Genomic DNA, 27,063 nt, shown 5'->3' with positions numbered 1-27,063 from the left:
AATTGTTTGGGGGCAATGTCACTGTCAATTAACTGTTTAGAAAGATTGATCTCATAATGTGTTAAACCCTTCACTCTATTTTCTTGACTCCAATTGTAGTGGTCACATATATGACTTCTCTAACTTCTAATGCAATGATAGTAGTCATGTGATATGTTGGAGAAGGTTTTGTAATTAATGAGAGGAGTTCTAGAGGCTAAGTAAGGGATTTCTAATGGTTGCAATAAATAGCTAGTGGGAAGTGGGAGGAAATCTTTAATATGAGGGAATAGATTAAATATCTAAGATGAATATGGACTCGCCAAACTTCAAGAGATAAGCCGCCAAGCTTAAACAAGGTTGAAGGGTCGACACCAAGCCTTTCACATATTATTTCACAATAAAATTTTCAATATTATTTAGTAGTAATTAAAAGAATACATTTTATGAGTATCTATAATATTCCTAATGTTATGACCTACCAACATTTGATTTAGCAAATATTTCAAAGCCATTTACACTTGGTTACATGGCTTTGCGACTTGCCTACTAAAGAACAGAAATTAAACATTAAAATTTATTATAAGATATAGTAATCTTAACAAGTAAAATTTTACCAAATCTTATTTTAAGAAGTGGAGTGATTTCTAATATTTTTGGATCATTCCTTCTTCATGTGGAATGGATTACTCAGGATTCAGGAAATCATGAATTTGATTTTTTTAATCAATTTTTATCACATAATCATGAATGCTTCATTGCAAATGACTATATTTTTATTTCTATGGTATAATGAATGGCCAATTACAACAAAGGCATGATTATAAAATTGCTTAAGCTTATAAATGCTTCCAATACCCCACGAGATGAATGCCGATGAAATAACTTATATTTTTTTTCATTTTATTTCTATATTTAATTCAAATTTCTCAAAAACTTCTCAATCATTCACTTGTAATTTTTTATGAGATCTTTGTGGGACGGATTCAAAAGTTGTGACTTTAACCTCATGCTATTCTTCTCTCCTCCAAGTATTATTTAGCAGGTTGTCCCAGGAGTAGCCAGTTTCTCACCTTGAAGAAGGAATATTATAACATAACAATGTATGATAAGGGTAGTTTCTTCTTGCCTTGAAGTAGAACCATTTGGGTGGCTCAATTACTCATTAAGGATTGATTGCAAAAAGAATTCTTCACCTACAATTGCAAAGGAGAAATATTAAAATTCTCAAAAGAGGACTTATGGCCAACCCACTATAGATCAATTTACATTTTTCTAAACTGTATTTTTATGCACAATTACTTATTGTGTTCTTTTCACTGTAATTAATTATTTTAAATTTAAAATATCAAATTAGCCCTTTAGAAGATAATAACATTGCTTTCACAAACATCAATGACCAGCATACATCAAATACTTATTGTTGTTGACATAAAATATTGATAAATATAACACATTAAGAGGTGATTATCTTAAGTATTCTTCTTATAAAAGACAGGACTAGACAACCAAATCAATGGATATCAAACATAGGTGTTAAGTGAATGTCGTATATATGTTGTTGATATAAATGATTGAATCCTATTGTCTCTTCCATATTAGAAAGAAGATATTATTGATGATTATCTTGTAAACCCAAAAAGAATATTTCGTTCAAGAGCTTATAAATCATAAAGTAAGCATAGTGAAGTGTTATGAAAATGATAGGAGTTAGCGTTTGATCAACTCTATGAGTACTTTTAGCCTTTTGAGGTTGTTTGAGTTGAACACTTGGATGCATTACGACTGTTGCATGCATTCCTTTCAGAAGATGATCAAAATCAACATGTCTAAATCCTAAACCCTAAATATTATCCTCTTCTATTCTTGGAGGGAACGAGTTGTTTGATTTTAATATATTTTGTGAACTGTGATCGGCTCGGATCGTTTAAATAAGCCGGAATGAGAGGCTTGACAAGCTTGAATTAATGGGAGCCTAAATCCAAACAATAGACTAGTTGGAATATGGGCGTTTTAAACGAGCTCTAGCTCAAATAGTTTTCCAAGAAGCTCGACTCGAGCCGAGCTAATCAAACTAATAGACAGACATATGGACCTGTGATCGATCCCACCCCACTGAAAATTTAAAGCCTTTATAATTTGAGGAACCCACAAAACTTTAATATTGTTTGTTGCTTTGTTCCATCTTAAATGTTCATAGAAGTTGCATTTTTTGCATAGCGGAAAAAAAATGATGATATTAAAAATACCAAGGCACTAAACAAATCAATATTACACAAATAGTAAGTGATATTTTCTCTTAGGGTAAATATGACTCTTTTTAATTTAGTTTAAACTTGATTTATCATACAATTAAGTTATTAATCATTCTTAAGATAAAAATTTGCCCTCTTTTCTTCATTTTTTTCTCTGTCTAATTGTTTTTGAACAAGTTGTGTCGGCAATGCATGTGGAAGAAAGAAGCTCGCCATGCGCTCTCTTTTTTATTATTCGTGGCTTACCATAAGAGTTATTGAATGTATGTCTCATCAATTCGTACTACTGCTAAAAAGTACTAATGCACTATAAATCAAAAAGGAAGGATGGAGCTAGCCATGTGTTCTGTTGGATTCTCCGCCACTTTACCATTAATAATTAGTACCATTGCTGAAAGATTTTTTTGGAAAAATTGAGGGCATAGCCCATTTCCTTTAATCAGGAACAAGTTACATGTGTAAAATGAGAACAAAAGGAGAAAGCCAAAAATACAATGCTAAAGAGATAAAAAAGTTAAACTAGAAGATGCTATGTGTATAAAACCTACACATACAATATAATTAGTAAAACAAATTAGAAGATGCTGTGTATATAACCCTAATAGTAGTGTTTTTGTTATCTTATAGTTGAGGCATCAGGTGTGTCACATCCTAGAATCTAAATTAGAAAAATTACATATCTTTTTATCTTTTATACATCAACCAGAGTTCATAGGATTCAATATAAGCATAAAAAATAATTATATTATTGTTCATGGCATATTTACATATCTGACAAGTTTCTAAAATAATATATATAATAAATAACATATAAAACCAAACGCAAAAATTAAAACCTAAGCTATAACCCATTGATTAGTCTTACTTTGTAGGTTCTTTATCCTTAATTAAAATCATATAAAAATCATGTAATGAGCACGAAGCCCAATAAATAATTAAAACTTATCACTACATTCAATGTAAGATAAATTAATCAATACATATACTCAAGTTTCAATCAATTTCAAACAATAGGCTATTAGTACGAATAATAAGTAATCTATACAGTCAATGCTAATCAATAATAAAAACCAATATAATTAGTAAAACAATAGTACTTCAATAAATAAAAGGATTATATCAATCTATAAAAAAATCAGTAAAAAAGGTATTAATCAATAACACGCATTGTATAACAAAACAAAGACTAAGTTGTCTATCAGTTATATTCATGTTGATATTTCTATTATATGCTTCTATCAATCATTATTTCATGTATCGATATGTCATATCATTATGTCATGTTAATATGATATATGAATATGTTGTATCGATATGACTATCAATGTTTATCAATGTTTTTATCATATGTTATGCCATGTTATATCAGTATCAATGTGAGTGCTATCAATTATACATTAGTTCTATATGTCAATTAACTCAATCAATTCATGTGATGTCATGTAAATATAGACATGTATATATACAATTATGAATATCGTATCGATATAAAACATATAGCTTTAATGTTGTGTTTTTAATATTTTCAATCCCAACCATTGACTAGTTAGTTGGTCATCAGTCTTAATCTCAATTGTCGATCAATTGGTCATCAAGCTTTATCTTATCATAATTATTCATAAAAGCTTAAATCAATTCACAGGTGGTTTTTAATAAATCAATGAAGAGTCGTCATTCTTTACCAGTCAACACAATTTGATTAATTGATTACAAGATAATTCCAGGATTATACCAAAAACCTTTTATTTTAAAGAAAGTTTGGCAGTCCACACTAACGTATAAGGTATTAACATTTTAGAAGCTAATATGCATTAATTATAGTATTGACAACCCACCTTCCTTATATGTAAATATTATATTTGTTATGTATAAGCTATATCATTTTCTCTATGCAATTCAATATCATATATGAAATGTAATAATCTATGAAATATAGATAAATTTATACACTATCCATTAATTTCAAAAAAATTATAACTATCAATCTAAATGATGAAATTTTCATATAAACTAGTTAAATAATTCATAATGATGATATCTATCATATACTTAAAGTTATATAATGAAAGTTCACTGAAATTGAAGATATTATATTTTTATCATTTTTTAGGAGGGAGAAATATAACAAACTCTAAATTATTAAAAACATGAGTAAGATTTAGTCAAGTACATCAATTAGAATAAAATACGTAGCAAAAGCGACATACCAAAAAGACCCAAAAGACTTTATGTCTTCTCTCTCTTTCTCCCTTCTCTTCTTCTTCTCCTTTCTTTCCTTCCCAAGCAAGGAATGTGAAATGAGGGGAGGAGTGGTGGGTGGTAGGTATATTAAAAAAAAAAAATTTAAGTGTTTAGTGCCCCGACACCTAAGACCCAACACCATAGTGTTGTATGCTGCCCCCAGAGTTACTGTAAGATAGTTAGCTCAACGCCATCGCACCAAATTCCAATACACTAATGCTGCGCTCCAACGCTGCAGAGCCTGAAAGCACATCGCTTCAACGCTGCCTACTGGATTCATATTTTCATATTATTCACACAAATTTATTTTAAAATTTTAGGTTATTACAATGTGTACCATGATCCCTTCTAAGCTAGTTCGAGTATAGACTATATTGCATTTCTGATAGCTTAGAAATGATTCAAACCATAATCATATGTGAAGGTATAAGTGGGTAAATATATGCCAAATTAATGACATAAATTAAATCGACTATCATAACCAATACTTGCAATTATATGAATTGTATAACATATTTGAAAGAAATCTTTACCTATAGGGCTGCGTAGCTCACAAATGGTGTCCAACCAATAGAGTCAAGTCATAAAAATATGACCTTTGAATACAAATATATCTGCATAGAGAATGCGTTAGCTGGGAATAGTGTAAAGATTTCGTTTGAGACAACTAAGGTGAATAAGGATTTGTTTGGGACGGCTTTCTTACTGTTTTTTAAAATAGTTTTTTAATATAAAATTTTATTTTTTGTACTAGAAAGACATTTTAAGAAGTAGTAAAAAAGCCTTCCCAAGTTTGAGACAGCTTTTTAATGCTTTCTAAAATAAATTTTTAGCATAAAAATTTATAGTTTAATAAATTTTTTTACTAAAAAACTACTTTAAGAAGCAGTAAAAAACTGTCCCAAGCTTAGTTTGAGACAGATTTCTTATTGCTTTTAAACTAATTTTTTAGTACAAAAATTCTTTTAGCTATAAAAATTTTAAAATAATTTTATACTAAAAAATTATTTTAAAAAATATTAAGAAAGTTGTACCAAATGAAGCCTAATGCTGTCTATATAACGAGAAATTATTGTGTGCGGAATTCGAATGCATTCTTAATATAGAACTATAAATATAATGATACGTTCATTAACAATTATAAAACAATGAATGTTTAATAGATTCTTTAAATTTTAATATATGATAGAAAAAAAAATGATGTACATGCCTAACTTGTAGAGAAACTTAAAAAGTGAACCATTAAATTAAAATTTTAACTATTTTTATTGTACATTGGAATTAACAAACAAAATTTTTTTTTTTGGGACATTTAGGCCATTTAAGGCAAACTCACACACACAACGCATACACATAGACTCGAACCCTGGACCTCTTAGATGGAAGCCTAAGCTCTCAACCAATAGGCCAAGGAGAGTTGTGTAAATTTCAATCCTAAACTAAGCATGAAAATTATATCAGAATATCCTAAACATTTTGTATCAGTATGTGATAATTTTTATTTAGTTAAATTTCATATTGAATAATATAAAATACTTTATTAGACAAATAAAAAAATACTACTAGATAATATAAATAACCTACTAGACATTTACAAATATAATCATAACATAAAAATTTATTATGAATATTTAATGGTTTATTTATATTATTTAATAGTTTAGTTATTTGTCTCTAATAATTTAGTTGTATTGAGAAATAACTAAAATTCAAAAATATCATAATTATGATTTAGTTATTTCTCTCTAGGGTTATAGCAGCCAGCATTTCTTCTTTCTCCCGTCCTCAGGCTAAGAAAACTGCAGGCGTCTCTCTCTTCTTCTTCTTCCTTCGTAAATGGCGCTCCCAGGTCCTTACTCCGGCGTCAGCACCCTTGCTTTTGTGAGTCTTTCGCTGTCTACCTCTCGATAGATCATTGATGTCAGTTCCTGCTAGTTATCTTAATCGAACTTGTTTCGATTGTTGGAAACAGGTTGCTCGTGTTTCGGCTCTGACTTTAGGCTTTGTCTACGGGGGCGTGAAGCTCTCCTATCTCCAGGTATTAGAGTAATCCATTTTTGTCTTGATTGGGCACAATAAGGTCATGTAGGATTGTAGGTATTCGTTTTGTGTTTCTTTGAAAGGATAGATTTAAAGAATGCAATATGGGGCCATCTGGTTGTTGATGTAGTTCTTCTTGCAGAGGATGTATTTTGATGATTCTATGATTTCCATGAGATGGCTATCTAAGTTCGATCTGAGTTTCTTTTGTGAGTGTGGCCTGTGTGGTGTGTGCTGCGGTGATTGCGTTCAGGGTTAATTTTGTGCGTCTTTGTAGTATTTGTCTTTTTTTTTTTTGGATTTGGATCTGAATTGGTTTGGATGCATTCTTTTTATTTGGTGTTGATGGCAGACCCCTCACTGAATCGGTTTGGGTATGATTTGTGCCAACTAGAACTTATAGGGCTGTTTGCCTGTTTGGATGCAAGTATAATTGTTAATCGTTTTATTAAATTTAGGAGCTTAAAATATTTGGATGTCAATAAATTCTTTTTTTTGTTGAGCTAAAATTTGAAGATTGTTTTAATGCAAATAGGATTGTATTGGAATTTGAGGGTTTTGGATTTTATTTTTGAATTAAATTGATCACCTAGGTAATTTGTTTAGCTATTGGCTATGCTTATTAAGGATCAATTAGATTTTAATAAAGCTTATTAAGGTATATATAGATGTTGCATTATGATTAATTTATTAATGATTTAATGAAATCATTTAAGTGTTATTAGTTTCTTAAGTAATTATACATATAAGAAGTATTCATTTTTTTACCTAAAGTAATTACAAATCATTATTTTGACCTACAGTGAGTAGACCCTTATTACTTTATTAGGCTTACATGTTTAGTATTTATTTGTTTTATTGGGGATTAGTGAGACTTTTTTGTAGGTAATTAAGGTATCGCTTTTTACTGTTTTATGTTGCAGCTTTCTATTTAAAAAGTTCTAGTTCAAAATTTTTTTTTACTAGAAAGTTGCTTTAGAAAACTGTCCCAAATGAAACCTAAATATACACTGATTAATAAAAATGATTCAAGTAGTTTGCACTTAATTATTGATTTAGATATTAACCTTGAATTTGATTGTGTTTAAAGTGTAATAAAAGTTAATAAAATTTTATTAAAATAACTAAGTATATTTTTTAAGTGTTGATATCGTGCATAATTAAAAAATGATTTAAGCTTATTAAAGCTTAAGGAGGGTTTAAATAGGCTAATAAATGCTCAGATTTGAATAATTATAGTTAATTAGATTTGATTATGCAAAGAACTATAATTAAATTTCTAAAATATTCATCAAGCATGTTAATTAATGATTTGTTGATTATCAGGATTTTAATTTATGGCTTCGTTATATATTCATTAGATAATTTGTTCGTAATAATCCTAACTAAGAGGTCAATTACTTAAATTCTTAAATTTGATTAAATTTTCTAAACTTCATTTTCATTTATTTAATCTAACTAAATATGATATTTATGCTAGCCCAAAAATAGCATTTGGCATGATTTAACCTAAATCTTGCCTTAATTATATTGCCAAGTTGCTCCAAAATATTATTTTAATTAAAAGCTAATGTAGAGCTAAGGATGTTTTAAATAGAAATCTTTAGATTACAAATTTTTGCTTTGACACTCACTATTCCCAAAAAAATGAAGGTTAATAATTACGATGAAAGTTCTTAAAGATATATGTAAGTTATATTCCTCAACACTTGGCTATTCCCCCAGCTTTAACAGTTTTGAATGATTTGTAAGTATACTATTTATGGTAGAATTGCTCTTTTAGGGCACATCTATGATGTTAGATTAAGTCAATGTGTCATTAATGAGTCATGATGTGTGTAGACTAAAGTGGGTTTACCAATTTGCTTTTCCATGTCAACATTGAATGCATTTAGTAATAATAAATGGCACTTGGAACTATTCAACAATCGATAATTTACATATAGACATCCCACAACACCTATAGATTGATCAGGTGATTACCTCCTATCCTTCCAGTACCTCACTTATGTCTATTCTGTTTTCTGTCAACTAATCTATAATTCTCATACAAACATTCCCAACATGTGTGGAAAGTGACTTAGTTGTTATATATGCTCTCCTTCTAGTAGATGTCAGTTGCCTATTCTGCCCCAATGTTTGTTGCATCATAAAACTGAGATGAAGATGTTTATTTCATGAAAGCCTCTATGGGAATCCTACGTTTATTTTTAAATAACTTATATTACAAACTGTATTGTAGATTCTTTGGCCTCTTGTAAACCATAGTTGTCATAGAAGAGAGTGAGTAGGAGAGAAATCGAGAGCTCGAATAGCTTTCCGTGTAAAGCTCAGCTAGTGCAATTTTTTTTTTCTCTAGGAGACCTAATTGATCATTTTATCTTTTCTCTAGAGTATTCATGTTGGTGAAATCTACAAAACTGTCTATGGAACCTATTTCACATCAACATATAGTACACATATCGGCTGCTCGATATACTTTGGAGAAAAAAAAGGATTCATGTAGCCGACCCCACATTGTAGGACAAAGGCTTGATGTTGTTGTTGTTGTAGAGTAGTTTTATTATTTTAAAAGGAGTTGGATGTAGGGGTCTAGGGTGGATTAGTGGATGTCAATTGCCACATGTTATGAGAAAACTAGATCGACTAACATAATGTGTCTTTGATTTTTGATAATAAATTATGAAAAAAAAATGATGGTTATGGGCAAGAATGTAGAATAGGGAGTTTGGTGATAAGAGAGGATTACACAATCTGAAAAACCTTTTTGATTGCCAGGAGAATGGTATTTGTATTGGAACTTTAGGATTTTTTCTTTCGTTGATATATGTTGGGAGTGAGGGAGGGGATATCTATTGTAGTTATGGAGTGGTGCATGGGGTCATCTTTATATGTGTACTTTTTACCTTTTCTTTTTTTTTTTTTTCTATTTAGTGTTGCATGAGGTATTAGACCAATTTTGCACAAATTTTTTGAATTGCTTCTCTGTATTATTTTAGGCCCTTTTATTTTCATTCTAAAATTTCAAATTGGCACACTTCAATGAAGCTCATCTTTATCCTACCTTTATCTTTAATTATTGACCCACATGTAGATAATATTCAAATTATGTAATTGCTTTTGCTCGAGTATGGTAGTTTGTAGCATCTTGTGCCCATTGGGGTCATCTTTTGATGGTGATAATTTTCTTTATAGCTCATCGCTAAATTTTGTCTACTTGTTTGATGGGTGCATTTTCCATCATTTGTTTTACTTGATTAGTAAGCTGATTTTCGACAATCTTATTTTTAATAGATTATACTATTTCCATTACACTAATATACTACTCATCAATTAATAATTTTGAGCTTTTGCATACATCCATCTTAATAGCCTCATCTTTTCTATAATCAATTTTGCTATCAACTATATTGTACTATCAAATATGTGGATCCATGCAACATAGTCAACCTCATGGTAGCTTAGTAAAGCTCCAATACCAATTTGATGTATGTCTCCTTCGGGTCTAGGGCTCTTGACACAACTAGATGATAAAAGGGATGAAACATGACATAAATCGAATTTAGAATTCCCTGTTTCGTAAACCACTAATTAAACTAAGAATTCATCCTCTTTTAGTGTAAAAAAATACTAGTAATTCACCCCAAACAATAATTTTATGATAGTCTAAATGAAAAAAAAAAATAAAACAGCAAGAAAATTGAAACCATTAAAAAAACTCATTCTGAATTCACATCACAATTAGAATACCAGTTGCAACTGTCAAGACTAAAATCCATCTAGCTCATGTCCCAATATTAACTTATGTAAATGAAAAGTGAGGTAAAATATCACAAGACAGAAAAATTCTAGTCTGAGGTTCATATAAGGAGTTGCTTTTCCCTAAAGTTTGCAACTGTTCTTAGATTACACTCAAATGAATCAACATCTAACCAAACATACAAGTTTGAGGAGAACTGAAAATTTCATCAAGCAAAGGTTATCAAATACATGCTTCAGATTTTTGTATTTGTAAACATTTATTCCTTAGTTGCTTCGAATTTCGATCATCTTAATTGATAGAATCGGGAATATAGGTGAAGAATAGCGGCAATGGATAAACACAGTTGAAAATTTGTAGTTAAAAAAATTTATAGCTACACAGTCGGCCTAACCAATTAAGTAGAAAAAAATCAGAGGCTAACTATATCATAAAAAATCATAATAATAAAGAGCACATCCTACTCTCATGCAATATCTTCGTTGGCATGTTTTAATGCATACAACTAAAGTAAAGTCACAAATATGAAATAAAAAGCTACAAAATAGAAATAAAAGAGTGTTCAATGGGCTAATTTACTCGTCTGAACTGATAAGATTTACCCTTCTGACAACTTGTATACTTTAAGATATCCACTATTTTTTGTGTGTAATTTAGGTTGTTGACGATGGAATAAAGAAATTCTGTTTTTTGCATCCCTTATGGAGATTGATTCCCCTCTTCTTCTAGATTTTTTTTCATGCTTTCTTCCTGGCTATGTTCGGGCTCCTCTTTACCTTCTCGGTTCTTTCTCTACACTGAATTTTTCCCTTCCCAACAAATCAAATACCAAGAATCTGCCCAGCTATTTTTCTTTTCCCCTGCTTGCTATTACTAATACCATAGGGATGGAGGGAGAGAGTGAGAGCAAGTTCAATTATTCTGGTAGTCAAATATATGCCTCTTCAACATCTGTGTTCCCTATATTTTTACATAATTATCTTCACCATGTTAGAAATTAGTACAGAGGGTATGGCTTAAATAGGAAAAATTATTGTGTGGACGCCGAACGTCGTCCGGAGACTAACCAGAAGTCTCGACGCTCTCTTTTCAGCCATCCAATGATAATATTTAAAGTTAAATCCTCATTTATATCCCATTCTATTGTATAATAGATCCAAGATACTTTTCATAATTATGGATTACACTATTTTTTTATAAAATATTCTTAATAACTATTGGTATCACACCACTATATTTATTGGAATTAAGTCATTTTATGTGAAAATCTTATGCCATGGCCTGTTTGGTTGGTGCTTAGACCCACTTAAGCTCCAAATGGTATGAAATCTCCTCACGGTTTAGTCTCCGAGATAAGCTACCGCCTGTCCTAAGCAACTCTAGACATGGCATAAGCTGATCGCCATCGCACTCCCACTTATATTTTCTGTACCTCTCAGTGTGATTATTGCTTCAATCTTTAGCATTTGTTTGACGATGGGCTTCTTCTCTCTCTTTCTCGAGTCCGTTCCATCACCCTTAAACCAGTTATCACTCAAGATTAATAAAAATCACATGATGATATTTTTTTCTCCTATTCTTACACCTTTTCAATTAAAAATTTACTCTTTGAATGGACTTTTACATGAAATTGAACTGATTCTATCATGCTAACATAATTATTCTATGCCTCAGTTCTATTGCCATAACTCGAGCTCACTATATTATTCTTTGCGGACGCTGGACGCAGTTCTATGTCCGGAAGTGAATCATGTGCAGCCACGTCAGCGGTATCGAGTTGCGGTACCGAGCGAAGGAGTGACGTGGCGCATTCTAGTTAGTCTCCAGACGACGTTCAGGGTCCGCAAAGAATAATTTTTCTACTATATGACTCAGTTTGATTCATTTATATTTGTCATAATCTTAAAATATCTTCTTTATTTTTAAACATTTGTACTAAAATGCTCTATTTTCAATCATTTATCATACTCATAGTCTTCAAAGTTCCATTGAAACAAATTATTAATCAAATTATTGCAATTTTGACTAATTATCTTCTTTATCATTATTTTTTTCCAGGCTAAGGCAAAGTCTCAAAAAAAAGCTGAGGAAAAGAAAGGTCATCACTAGCACTGCACTGCAGTTGTTTCGCTATGATTCTGACAATCAACCATTAATGATGATTTTTCTGTGTAATAATTTTTATTTTTGAGTCTGTTTTTCAGCCTATACAGTAAGGCAGTAGTTCTTTTCGACAGTAAACCTCTCTATGAAATCTTAATTGCTTCGTATCTTCAGAGAAAATAATGCCTAACCATGCATTGGACCACATTGCATATTTGATTAGAATATTTGAGTATAATTTTTATTCTTTAGAGTTCTTAGTTATGAAGCTATAAACCCTGCATTCAAATCTTTTTTTGGTGAAAATTCTGTACAAGTTTGGTTCTGATTGCTTGAAACCCAATTTATGGTGTTTTAATTGGTAAAATTGCGACAGGAAATGAGGTTTATGTTTATTTATTTAATACTTACATCATCCATATGAAGTTATTACTAACTTTGGGATATATATAAGAGGATTATTATGAGGTGGAGTTTAAATTTTTTACTTACCCAAAAATACTTTTCATGGATTTAGATATCATTTGGTACAACTTTCTTATTATTTCTTAAAGCAACTATATATATAAGAGGATTATTAAGTGGTGGAGTTTAAATTTTCAACTTACCCTAAAATATGTTACATATATTTAGATATTGGTTGGGACAGCTTTTTTACTACTTCTTAAAACAATTTTTAGTAGAAAATTTAAATTTTTTATACTTGAAAGCTACTTTAAGAAGTAGTAAAAAAGTCGTCCCAAACGAAAGGTTTTGTTTGAGATGACTTTTTTACTGCTTCTAAAATAGCTATCTTGTACAAAAAATTTTAGTTCACGTAATTTTTGTACTAAAAAGTTATTTTAGTAAGCAGTAAAAAAAAAGCCTGGACTGAAGCCTAAAACTTCTTTTTGAAAGGAAGGAAGGATAATATTTCTAGATTTCTTTTCTTTTATAATATGAATTAATTAAAATATCAAACCATGATGATTGTTTTATGTCAAATTATTGATTCAGCAAGAAGAGAGATGTCTATATATTCTCTCGTTCTTTTTAGCCGTCACTCAATGATAAAAGTGAATAAGAGAACTAAATGTGCCCGGTCACCAACTAACTAATAATTCTCAAGTTATTTTTCTTGTATGACACTAAGAAGCTTAGCGATAACACATAATTAGAAAGAGCTAAGTGAGCTTGTAACATTCGCTTAGGTTTTGTTTGGGACAATTTTCTTACTATTTTTTAAAACAATTTTTTGATATAAAAATATCTTGAATTAGAAATTTTTGTACTAGAAATTTGCTTTAAAAAGCAGCAAAAAAAACTGACCCAAATAAAGCCTTAGTTGATTATATTTTTACTATGCAATACTATGTGTAACATGGTGTGGCAAAAATCCAGATAAAAGGGAGATAAAAGCATAATAATAATAATATCTAATTAAAATAATATAATTACAATAAATTTTTAGCCAATTAATTAAGATAAATTCTATGTTTAACCCCTTAACAAATTATTTTAAATTTTATGCTTATTAAGTTTATATATTGAGGCCTATAATATATCATTAATGAGATCCCATGAAAGGTATTTTGACTGAATCCTATAATATATCATTAGCATAATTATTCCAAGATGTTATAGAATCTATCAATTTTCTTCTTTTAAAATCTGAGCACTCATTTTCCTTTAAAGTTATATTTTATTCAGCCAAAAAACAAACATTTATTTAATACATAAATGTTAAAAAAAAACATAATTTTTTTTAATGTATTGGATAACTTTTCTTGCATCTTATGGATTAATTTAATACATTATGGTTTTTAAAACAGGCATTCCATTTAAAGGCACTATCCAACAATATTATATTCTACTATTCATTACATTAAACAAGGCAACAAGCTGTGATACACTGAGAAAGGATGAAAATGTGTTTTATTTTTTGTTTTTTGTTATAATCTTATTTGCATGTAGCAAAAACTTACAATTTGAATCAAACATCTAAACCACCAAATTACTATACTATTTATATAGGCAACAATACAAAATTGTCATCAAACTATAACATTTTGCCACCAACGTACGCTCAAATTTGTTGCATCATGCATGTTTACGTTCACGTAAATCATACATAAATTAATTTAGCATCAATATTTTTCCTATAAATATCCAACCCAAGTGAGAGAATAAGCAAGCAATTAAAATCTTCAAATCTCATCAAAGTTCAAGCCTTCTTGTCAAAATGGCAAATTCTCTAGCTCTGCCATCACTACTATTACTATCACTAATCATATTAGCAAGTCTTAACCTTTGTGTTTGCATGCGCTACTCCCCTCTTCTTGGTCAGTGCAACCCAAGCGGCTATCTTCATGGAAGGACCGAAAATTGCAATCAAGAGAATGATTCTGACTGTTGTAGGGGTGGCGAGTCGTATCCTCAATACCATTGCTCGCCACAAGTTACGGGCGAAACAAAAGCAATCATGACCATCAATAGCTTTGCTAAAGGTGGAGATGGTGGTGGCCCTTCAGAGTGTGACAACAAATATCATAGTGACAATGAGAAGGTAGTGGCTCTCTCAACTGGATGGTACAATCACGGGAGTCGTTGCTTGAAAAACATTAGGATAAATGCCAACGGGAGGTCGGTTTTGGCTAAGGTTGTGGATGAGTGCGACTCAGTAAATGGTTGTGACTATGATCATGACTATCAACCGCCATGCCAAAATAATATTGTTGATGCTTCTCCTGCCGTGTGGAAGGCATTAGAGATTCCAAAGGCTGATATTGGTGAATACCACATAACATGGTCTGAAGCTTGAATACTAAGTTAGTTATTCTATGTGGGCTAAGATGGATAAGCCTGGTTTCACTTAATGATGCATGTGAAAATTATGTATACTTTGTTGTTATCTCTATCTGCATGTACACTTATAAACTTTAAATCAAAATTTCATCTTCCATTTTGATTATATGAAGCAATTTTGTTATTAATAGTATTGTTAATCTATGAGCTTAAATATTATGTTTTAATTAATCCATAAAATAAGAAACAAACATTGTAGCAAGTCAACTTTAGGACCCATGTATAGGATTATCATGGAGAAACTTATAAATTAGGATAGGCTCTTATGTTGGTTGCAAGAGTAAGTCTGAATATCTTAGACAGTTAGACTTACCAATCAAAGAGATATTGCCCAATTTTCATGATATGTATTAAACATTTTATCATGACAATAACATTCACCCTTCCATATCGAACTTATATCTAATGATTTCTTCTATCATCATTATTCACAAGTTATCATAAACTTTAGGAACTTTTGTCCTACATATAGGAAAGAGATTCATGTCATGATTATTGGACAAGTTTTATGCTGGCTGTCGATTACTTAACGCAACCCTCCACGTTTCTCTTATCTTCATACACGCTTTCCAGTTATGAGAGTAGATTTATTAGATTTGGCTTATGTTAAGAAAGAGGTAGACCTAAAAAAACTTGGCTAGAAAATATTAGAAATGCCATTCTTTATTAGATTTAAATAAGAATTTGACTCTTAATAGAACACAATAGAGAAAAAGGATTCATGTAGCCGACTCAGCGTAGTGAGATAAAGGCTTGATTTTGTTTTTGTATATAGGGAACAAGTGTTGCACCTATTAAAATGTAAGCTTAATTTTCTGCCCCCCCTAAGAATAATGAGCTAGAAGATTTAGTTGTCAAGCTCCTATGTAATTTATTTATGGGTTATTTCCATAAAAGCATTATAGATAATTTTATTATATTTTTATTTATCTATATTTTCTTTATATGGAGGAGAGGAATTAAAACTGTAATTCCATGTAATCAAACCATAGAAAAAACTATAGTGATGATAACAAGATGTATTTAGCTATCAATTTAATTTGACGCATTTATATAATATTTTACATATGTTAATTAGCATTCTATTCTATGATCTATTCTTTTTGGTTACCAATATTTGAATTCAATTTTGTCTATTTCCCAACACAACATTTATTATACAAACACACTCACAAATAGAAGATAGAAAATGGAATCAGGATTGCTCCTTTGTTTCTCTAGATATATTATTTGCTTTAGATTGTATTTGTATTGGGATCTTCATTTATTTGTTCCAACATTGGTTGCTCTATTATTGCTTGATCATTTTCTTCAAAATTAGGAGCAATGTTTGTGTTTATTATGTAGATCATAAACCCACAAACCTTCTTCATCGAAGATGGTGTTTTAGTTAATGATGCTATGTTGTCATTATTTGAATTATATAGCTTGTAGCATTTGGAGTACATACATGGATGATAAAGATGAACATATCATTTAGATTGATTCTAATCATCACAAATAAGCATATGGGCAATGCTTTTATAGTGTGATAGGCAAACATGGACAGATTGAGTCAGGTGTTTTCACGTGAACGAAACAGCAGGACGGAGCGAGCGAAACCGCCAAGTGCCTGCGATCTTTAAATTTTAAAGCATTCATATGATCAATTGAGAAATTTGGTTTCAATCCATTATGAACTTGCTCTTTTATCTACACAAAATACATATCTTCTATTTAAGCTTCATGACTTCGATCAACAATCTTCGGTTGAATATGCATGCAAATAAAAAAATAGTTGCCTCATGATGTTACTATGTGAAATTGAAGTCGCTCCATTTCATGCACTAATTTTCACTTCCTAGCGATCATCCATACTGCATAAGATCGACGAAGACTTCATGTTGAAAGCATGTACTACTACAGTAGATTTGCATAAGTGATACATAACCGAACCATGCCTCTGATTTCCTTCTTCACATGCAAAAAGATCGAGTGGCCCCCCATCTACGATGTTGATCTCCAATCACACGAATCACCCAATTTGCCCACCTCTCGTGATTTTTCCTGCTCCCGACCTTCCCTCTTCCATTTAAGCAAATAGGAAACCTAGGGAATTAAATTTCCTCTCTCATCTACTGCAATAGCCACCAAAAACCTTCTTTCTCCTTCCCCATTATTTTTTCCTCGCAACATTAGCCACAGGAAAACTTTTCTCAATCTCCACTCATTCTATAGTGAGTTTCTTTCCCTCTCCTTCTCTCTTTCCTTATCTTTTTCTTCTTCTTATGTTTCAAGTCATTTTATTAAGAGTTTCTTTTTTGTCTAATGCAAAGTTGGATTCAATTAGTATCGATTTTAGTATATCCTTGAATTCCTTTTAGTTTGGCTTTAGCTCGTGAAGAAGAAATTTTTATTTATCACTTTAATTTGAGTAGATTAAATCCTAGACTATCTTGATCTTTACCCCTCATTGTATATATAGCTTCTTAGTTGTAGTGGTGTAGTTTAGATAGAGTAATTTAGATGTCTCGAACAATGTATTCATAATTATTTGTTTTCGCTAGATCCCTTGTAGGACCTCCGCTTGGTGGAGTCGAGTGAACTGCAATGGAGGATAGATTTCGTGGCAACCACCATAAATAATTGTTATTTATCAAGGGATAAATATACCTTTATTTGTTAGGGACATTATCCTTGTTTCTTGTGCTAGGTTACTAGATATTGAGTTGTCAGTCTTGTATTAAATTTTTCAGTATGATTACAAACATGTAATAAATCTTCTTTGTTGTTCATAATAAAATTAACATGTGATAGAACTAACTCTACCTTGATTTTTTTTTCACTAGTACTTATTCATTTAAGTTAAATTCATGTGATGGAGAATTTTAATTCAACCACCTTAGTTCTGCTAAACAAAATAAATATCATTCATACAAACCACATTAATTATACAAATTATCTCTAGCATGTTGATTTATATAATACATGTGAAAAATATTGCAACAATATAGACACTGTATGGTTGTACGTAGGTTGGTAGGCCATATTGGATATTAGATAGACGGACCCATAGACCCAAATAGTGACGACTCCATAGAAAGTCATTGAATTATCTTAGGTTGTTGTTTACCTTCCCGGTGAGGGGTACTTGACAGACCAATTATAGATATATGTAGATGTGTGTGTGTGTCTCTCATTTGTGATTGTTTATACTACATGCACCATTCTTTCTAAAGTAAATATATTTATTTTTTTGATAAAAATATTTATTATAAATTTAAGATGTTTTAGTTGCATTTATTTTGATATTAATTTGTGATAATATTTTTATAATATATCTTGATATCATCCAGTATAGTTATATCTATAATCTATAATATAATAATAGTTTCAATATTAAGTTGGAAATTGTTACATTATTTAATACAATGTAATTAACAATAATCATATTCATGGCATGTAGAAAAGTAATATATCATCACTGTTATAGCATAGTATGCAAAAGGATGTTATGAATGCTAATAATCTACATACTCTGTTTAATGTTGTATTATATATTAGGAATGTTACAATATATATTGATATATCATAAAAAATTTATCTTGATCAAGCAGGAATCTCAAGGCAAATTTATATTGAAAACTTTCAAAATTAAATTCGCCTTAACTTGATCATCCATTCAAAGCACTCCCAACATTCCCCTTGATCTTCTCCCTATTTACTGATCATGCCACTACCAAAAAATTATAAATAGACTCCTCATTCTTTATTGAGGCGGGGAGAGAGAGAGAGAGAGAGAGAGAGAGAGAGAGAGAGAGAGAGAGCAAAGGGGTAGAAAAAGAAAGATGAGAGGAAGAGAAATATGAGATTTCTATTGCTACTAAGCTCCTCCTTGACCACCTCCATGTCACCGGCTATCATCGGACTTCTGCTCAGCCACCAACTATCACCAGACTTACCCCCAGCCACCAAATGACGTCATATTTTCACCTGGCCGCTGACTGTCATTGGTCCTTCTGATCACAATCACCCCACTACAGTCTTTTTGACCACCGTCACCCGCCAACTACAATCCTTCGATCATACCTTCGTTGCTAGACAATAGTGTTTCTGACCACCTTCGCCCGCTGACTATGATCCTTCTGACCTACTTCGCCAGAAAATGGTCTTTCTGACCACCTTTGCCATCAATTGCAGTCCTTAATTCTGACCTCCACCACCATATAACGATCAATCTAACCACCGTCGCTTCAATCTATGGTCCTTTCGACCACTTTAGCCAGACTAAGGTCTTTTTGATCTCTGTCAAACATTGATTATAATCATTCCAACCATCGTTATCCGACTATGGTCTTTCCGATTTCCATTGCCTGACTATGGTATTTCTAACAACCGTCACCCAGCTACAGTCCTTCCGACATGCATAACTCATCGACTATGGTCCTGTTAACTAAACAAACATGTCAATACTAATTCTTCCAACTCCCAATATGTAATGAACTCTATATAATGTATATTGGCTACATCGAGCAAAGGCCTTCACCCTAAGGAAGGGTCTCATTTGTAATCAACTGCAAATATTAGTGGATTCTTTCAAACTGGACCAGACCCTGTGATTTTTCCCTTTTCAAAATTTTTTACGTAAAAATCTTGATGTCTCATATGAATGCTGTACCTCTACTCTTTTATATGTATGAGTTCAAGATCTTCGTATAAAACTAAGACATTAAACTTTATATTTCTCCACCGCCGTGAATATATATTCCAAGATGCAACACATGGATTGTTGCATTCTGAAACATTCATGGCAGTAGAGATATGTAGAGTTTAGTGTTCTAGTTTTGTACGAAGTTCCAACACATAGATAGATATGATAGAGGGATGTAAGAGTAATAAGATATATCTCATTTTTTATATGGAAAACTCTAAAAAAGAAAAAAAATCATGGGTCTTGCCTAGTTGAAAATGAACACACTAGTATTTATAATTGATTACAAATAATGCCCTTCATCGGGGGAAGGCATTGGCTTAATGTAGCAAATATACATCATATAGAGCATATTATATAATTCAAGTTGAAGCAATCCAAGGACATGAGAGTTGTTGTCAAAAGAACAATGGCCTGTATGTTTGGTTGGTAGGATTATAGTCTGGCAATGAAGGTCGGAGAGATTATAATTAGAAGATTAAGGTCAAGGAGATCTTTGTCTGGTGATAGAGGTCAGAGGAACCGTAGTCGATGAGCGACTGAGGTCGAAGGAACCATAGTTGGCTGGCGATGGTGGTCGAAGGGACCATAACCGGGAGGCGATAGTGGTTGGAGTAGTTGTAGTTGGTAGGCGATGGTGGTCGAAGGGGTTTTAGTCAGAGGGGAGGTAGTCAGGGGGTGATGGAGGTGGAAAGGATTGTAGTTGATAGGAAACGATAGCCGTAGGGATTGTAATAAGGAGATAAAGGGTGGAGGGACTATAGTTGGACGAATAATGTTAAGGGAACTATTTTCTAGTGATAATGGTCAGGGGTGATCATAGTCATTGGGCTATGAAGGTCAGAGGAACTATAGTCGACGAGCGATGGAGGTCGAATGAAGGCCTCACGGTGGTTGTCAGATGAAGGTTTGATGGCATTGGTCGGGCAAAGGTCCAACCGTGGGGGCTTGGTGGCATGGGTTTGCTAGTGGTGGTGCCAGGGTTGAGCTCCGGGATTCTTGAAACCTCAAAGCTCTCTTGCGTCTCTAGCCCAGGGTCTAAGCATCCAAAGATCTGAACCCCCTTCCATGTGGGAAGAGAGGGTCTATTTATAGATTTTGAGAGTGACATGCTTCATAAACATGAAGAATATCCAGGATAAGTTTGGAATGCTCCATCAGATAACCCATATTGATTCCCTCGATTAAAGAACATTTGTTCAGCATGTTAGTGTCTTAATGACGCCATATTTAAGCGATATTAGGCTCGTTGGATTTGTCTCATCGAGCTGGTCGATTCTACTATAAGAATGCTATACTTGAATATCATTTGGTCATCCAATTAAAGCTTAATTTGGAGTTTCCAAATATACTTTAAGCCTTTGATTTGAGCCCATTTAGCTCAGATTGGACCAATTTTGGTGTCATTGGGATCTTCTCGTTGAAACGTTCAATTTGATTATATATTTACTGAAATTGGAGTTTGAATGATCTCAAATTTAATCTTGAAAGTTTCCAATTCAAATATGTATCTAGATTTGTGCCTGATCAAGCCAATTTTTGGTGGCATATCAGTTGTCCCCTTATTTTTGGACGTTGAAACTTGCGGAATCTGAAAATATGTGTCTAAGCCTTCTAAGAAGTTGCGATGTAAAATTATAATTTTCATATAATTATGAGATGCGACTGCCTGCACTTCATTTTAATACTCATATTTTCATACTTGTTGAGTGCCCGGACTTGGAAGGACACAATGCCGTCATTTGTCATAATTTTAACTCATATTAAGATGCTTTTGCAATACTACAATTCATTTTGGTAAACACTTTATACTATATGCTTTAATTTCAATTTTATTACACACACCCAAATTTTTATAAACTCAAAAACACATTACTCCTACAAAATACAACTTCAAACTCAAAAAAAAAAAAAAAAAATCTCTCTTTAAAGTTTTGCTTCTTTTATCCTTCTTCAGTCTAGGCTTCTCATATGATACTTAAGTCTCAAGGGGAGAGAATAGTTTATACATATTGAAAACTTATCCACACAAGATATTATTCATCTACCAAAGCCATCTCAATCATTCATTCTTCACCTACCAAATCCATAACACACACTTCTCATATAAATTATCAAACATAACAATTTTCAACTACTTTCTTTTTCTGATATCTTGCTCTCTACTTTCAGTTTTAGAAGACTAAAATGCCACTTTCTCTCTCTTTCATGCAATGAAACAAGCCCTTGGGTTTTGCACCCCTAGTCCAGCCCAAAGATGGCTGAAATATATGTGACCAACCTATTTCCTAAGTATTGTCTCATCTATGGTGAAACTAAAAAACAAAAATGACTGAGGATTATAATTATTACCTTACTTACAAGATTAATATATTCATCCTAAAAGCTTAAAAACAACTATCTTATTTTGGAGGAGGCCAGATGCAACTCTACGTCCGAAAGCGAATCAGGTGATGCCACATCAGCGGTATTGAGCCGCAGTACACAGCGAAGGGGTGACTTGGCACATTCTGGTTGTCTCTGAATGACGTTCGAAAAGAATAATTAATAAGCCCACTTATTTTTTCCTCAAAATAAAAAAAGCAGATTTGCATCAAAGTGTTGTAAGACATACAAAAAACAAAACCTTTTCAATGAAGCAAGTCATTTTCCTGTCCTTACTCAGTTATCATCATTCATACACTGATTGATTCAATTAGTTGAAAAGTTCCCATCAGAACCCTCATCCTTTCCTCTTCCCATTCCTCAAAGGAATAACATTGAAGTGGACTCAAAGAAAAGAAACACTCACTTTTCATCATATATATCATCTTTAGCAAATCCAAAGCCACAAACCAACTTCACACTCCTCTCATCTTCCTTTCTTTCTTCATTCTTACCAAAGCAATTCATGTAAAGTGATCAATGAAGAACATTACCTGCAACTATTGCTGATTCTTAGAATCTATCAATAGATATATCTTTCTCCCTATCTTTTGCAAGCAGTAGAGATGGAAAGAGGGAGAAGCCGCGGTGTTGGTGCTTTCATGGTGAAAGCCGAGATCGACACGAGTTTGCCGTTTCGATCCGTGAAGGAAGCTGTCATGCTATTTGGGGAGAAAGTCTTGGCTGGAGAGATTGAAAATAAACTCAATGACGTATGGTTTGTTATTCTTCTGCGTATTTTGGTTACTTCCTTTAAGCCTTACAGTCACCTTATATGCATTTTGGATTTGCAGAATGATCGATATAATAATGCAGGCCTCGATTAAGTTTAGTTTACTATCTGAAGGTGTGATTGCGTCTTCCTACTTAAAGACAAATATTTTAGAAGCGCTGAAAATCGAGAGTTTTGACTTTATAGAACGCTAAGTCTTCATTTGGGACAGCATTTTTTATTCTTTCTAAAACAGCTTTTTTATCATAATTTTTTTAATTAGAATTTTTATATTAAAAAGTCGTTTTAGAAAACATTAAGAAAGTTATACCAAAGAAAGTCTAAGGCTTCGTTTGGGACGGTTTTTTAATTGTTTCTTAAAACAGAGAAGTAATAAAAAAGCCATCCCAAATGAAGTCTAATGGAGGGCTTTCTTACTGTTTCTTAAAGCAGCTTTCTAATAAAAAAAATTAATTTTTGAACTAAAAAATTATTTTAAGAAGCAATAACAAAACTGTCCTAAACGAAGACTAAGGTTTCGTTTGGGACGGCTTTCTTAATGCTTTTTAAAGAAGCTTTTTAATACAAAAAATAAAATTTTTGTATTAGAAAACAACTTTAAAAAACAGTAAAAAAGCCGTCCCAAACGAAGCCTAACAAAATTAAAAAAAAAAATTGCCGACTGAAGAAAAATTGAATTCATTGCTTTCTATCCTTAAGCTACCAAATAAATCGTTAAGTTTTATATTTTTTTCTCATGCATTAGATCCTTCTGATATTCTGAATTTCTCAGTAGCTTGCCTGTTGTGACAGACTTCCAGTTATGAATGATGGAAAAATTTACAGTTCATTGTATTCCAGTATATTTCTCTTGTAAAATATATGTGTTATGACTTAATAATAATAATAATAATAATAATGAAAGATAAAAGTTGGTTTCTTCCCAGACAAAAACAATAATATTTTACAAGTCATTAGATGGGCGCGGTCACCGAGATCTAAATTTAGATATGTTGAATTTTTTTTGCTTAAAGATATTAAATTTTGACTGGCGGCCTTCCAATGACCCGGTTAGGAGAGTAGAGGTATTAGATTTGACTTATGTTAAGAAAGGTAGAGGCAGACCTAAAAAGACTTGGTTAGAAAATATTAGGAATGACCTTTCTTTTTTAGATTTAAACGAAAATTTGACCTTTAATGGGACACAATGGAGAAAAAAGATTAATGTAGCCGACCCCACGTAGTGGGATAAAGGCTTGATGATGTTGATGTTGATGTTGTTGAAAGATATTAATTTTTGAGAATTTTAAATTCGAATTTTTTCTTATTATTATTGTTTCTAATTATGATCTCTTTTCTTCTTAATTCTTTGTAAAGTGATTCCCAAATTGGATCCGAATATAAAGATCATATGTAATCATAATAACATAGGCTTCATTTGGAACGACTTTCTTGTTGTTACTTAAAACAGTTTTTTAGTATAACACATTTAATTTTTGTACCAAAAAGCTGCTTTAAGAAACAAAAAAAAAGTTGTCCCAAACAAAACTTTAGGGGATGACTTTCTTACTGTTTTTAAAGCATTTTTTAGTATGAAAATTTTTTATACTAAAAAATTTTGTACAAAAAACTGCTTTAAAAAATAATAAGAAAACCATCTCAAAAGAAACCTTAATATTGTAGTTGTCATTGTGCCAATCTTATATCTATATTGACTGACATTCGGTCTATATAATAAAAAATTGAGATATATTTCTACCATTTTATATAAAATTAGGCTGATTTTCAGCATGCTTATTCATTGATGAGGTTTTTTTTTTTAATTTCTATTAACTAAAATTAGTTTTGTATATTCATTTGCATCTTACCAACTATATTCATTATTAGATAATGGAAGGATAGAAAACCATTAAGGCCAATCATTGCCTTTAAGGGAGGTTAAGGGATGATAAATCCAATGTAATTGAAGTTGACAAAATATATTTCTCAACAAAAAATCTTAAACCTATGAGTGAAGACCAAATATTATCATTTTAAAGCTAGTCTATTTTTTTATTTATTCGATATGAAATTAAATTTAATGTTCCCATACCCTTTAATAACTCGTTCATGGTGGGCGGTAGGTAAGATCTTCAAAAATAATGTAAAGCTTCCGTGTGTTGAAGAAGATGATGTGCATGATTGAGATTAACGAGGGTTAGGAGTGGGGAGGTTGGGTGGGTGGGTGACATGGTAGTTTAGTGAAGGGATTATTTTTGTGGCCTTATAAGGGGATGCAAAATGTGTTTGGATGTCTTGGGACTAGACTAAAAGGTTGCAAAGATTTTTAGGGTTTGTGTAAACCTAAGAGAAGGCATGGGAGTAGAGGGATGTCTTTTGGGGTGCTTAGGGTTCACCTAGGGTTTGTGTGGGTTGGCCAAGATTTTAGGGTTTGTGTGGATTTGTGTGGGTTCGCCCACTTTTGGGGTGCCTAGGATTTGTATTTGGAAGACAACTTCAAAGCTATCTTTAGGGTTTTTGCTTTCTGTGAGAGGGAAAAAAAGGGGAAATATTTACGCTCGTAGGAAGAGAAGTGGTCAAGCAAGGGAATAAGATAATTGACCAAAAAGAAAACACAAGAGATAGCTCAGGACCTAGCTTGCCTTAGGTTTTGACTTTATGGGGGAGCGGATAAAACGGAGGCATCTACTGTTGTAGGAAACAAAGTGGTTGAATGATGGAAGAAGATAATTAGAAAAAATTCTCACACAAACATGACATACGTAAGCTTTAGCTCTAAGACCTTTTGATTGGTAGCCAAAGCTCCCAACCAACATATCAACATGAGCTGTGTTGGAGGAACTATGTGCTTTGTGTTAAGCTTAATACAATAATTGATGGAAACTTACCAATGCTAAAGCTTAAAATAAATAAAGGAAAGTGACCCACTAATATTTTAAGAACTTCATTCTTCATTTTCAGCATGATGTTATTCTTCAGTCTCGTGTATAACCAATAAGAAGAAAAATTCAATTCTGCACATCATTTCAGCTAAGATTCCACCATTCTAGGAAAAACCCAATACTGAACAATTAAATTAAAAACAAAACCCTTAAAACGTGGATGAATTATTCTATGTGAAAGCCGAACGCCGTCCAGAGTTCAATGAAAATGCACCACGTCACCCCCTACTTGGTACTGTGGCTCGGTACTACTTGGTACTGGATGACGTGGCTGCACCTGATTCGTCTCTAGACGATAAGCTGTGTCTATTGTCCGCACAGAATAATCTCTCTAAAATGCGACTCCTTGAAAAGCTCCAACCTTTTCATTAATAACCCATTTAAGCCCTTTTGTGTCCTTTCTACAACACATCAGGCATTCAATGTTACTCATTATATCATTTGTTCTTTCTCTTCACTTAGATGCGAGCGACAGCTAGCAAAAACAGGCAGACCACCTCAAGCCTTCACTCCCTAGAAAAAGAGCTGGAACAGACAAGACAAAACCTCTTTAATGCAAGAGAAGAAAGAAAAGAAACGGTAAACTACCTCAACTCTCTCATTCAAGAGCTAGAGAAGACAAAGATTGAACTTCAGCAACTGAAAGCTAGACAAAGAGAAATGCCAACTATGGACTTGGAGATTGAGAAAATCAAGTTTGTAGAGAATTCAATGCCTATTCTCAACCAAGTTACAGAATTTCAGAGCAAGAAATATGCCAAGTTCAACAATCCACCATCTTCAGGGCGGTTCTTGAGCTCTGAACATCTCCTTTCAGATAGGAAAGTTTCCATGGATAGGGAAGTATCGGAAATGAGGAAGAAGAAGAAGAATAAGAGGGCATTGCTTCCTATGATAGCTTCTATGTTTTCTAATAAGAAAGGTTGCAGATATTAAGGGTCAATGACAATCTCACCAAGTAAAAGGATCAGCTCAGAGATTTGATTCATGTTTCTGAAGCAAGAAAAAATAATCATGTTTATGTTTTCATCTTATAATGTGTATCTAAGCTAAATTTTCTGTTTGTAAGAGAA

General features: G+C 32.2%; 2 protein-coding genes and 1 long non-coding RNA gene across 3 annotated transcripts; all 3 read left to right on the top strand.

Moving 5' to 3' along the window:
- The first annotated feature begins 6,195 nt into the window (after window positions 1–6,195).
- LOC110110806 lies at window positions 6,196–12,625 on the top strand. Its single transcript, XR_002304756.2, has 3 exons — window positions 6,196–6,356; window positions 6,448–6,513; window positions 12,334–12,625. It is a non-coding gene; the product is annotated as an uncharacterized LOC110110806 (long non-coding RNA).
- Window positions 12,626–14,599: 1,974 nt separating this feature from the next.
- Window positions 14,600–15,178, top strand: LOC110110796 (putative ripening-related protein 2). Its single transcript, XM_020842423.2, has one exon. It carries the CDS (start codon window positions 14,600–14,602, stop codon window positions 15,176–15,178), a length of 579 nt encoding a protein of 192 aa, XP_020698082.1.
- Window positions 15,179–22,868: 7,690 nt separating this feature from the next.
- On the top strand, window positions 22,869–27,063 carry LOC110110799 (WEB family protein At1g75720-like). The gene is made up of 2 exons (XM_020842428.2): window positions 22,869–23,049; window positions 26,453–27,063. Exons 1-2 carry the CDS (start codon window positions 22,903–22,905, stop codon window positions 26,924–26,926), a joined length of 621 nt encoding a protein of 206 aa, XP_020698087.1. The 5' UTR covers window positions 22,869–22,902; the 3' UTR covers window positions 26,927–27,063.

This window comes from Dendrobium catenatum, unplaced genomic scaffold (assembly GCF_001605985.2).
Source record: "Dendrobium catenatum unplaced genomic scaffold, ASM160598v2 original_scaffold_122705, whole genome shotgun sequence".
In the NCBI taxonomy this organism is placed as follows: domain Eukaryota; kingdom Viridiplantae; phylum Streptophyta; class Magnoliopsida; order Asparagales; family Orchidaceae; genus Dendrobium; species Dendrobium catenatum.
The sequence above is the reverse complement of the archived record's forward strand: the minus strand, read 5'-3'. Positions and strand labels throughout refer to the sequence as shown.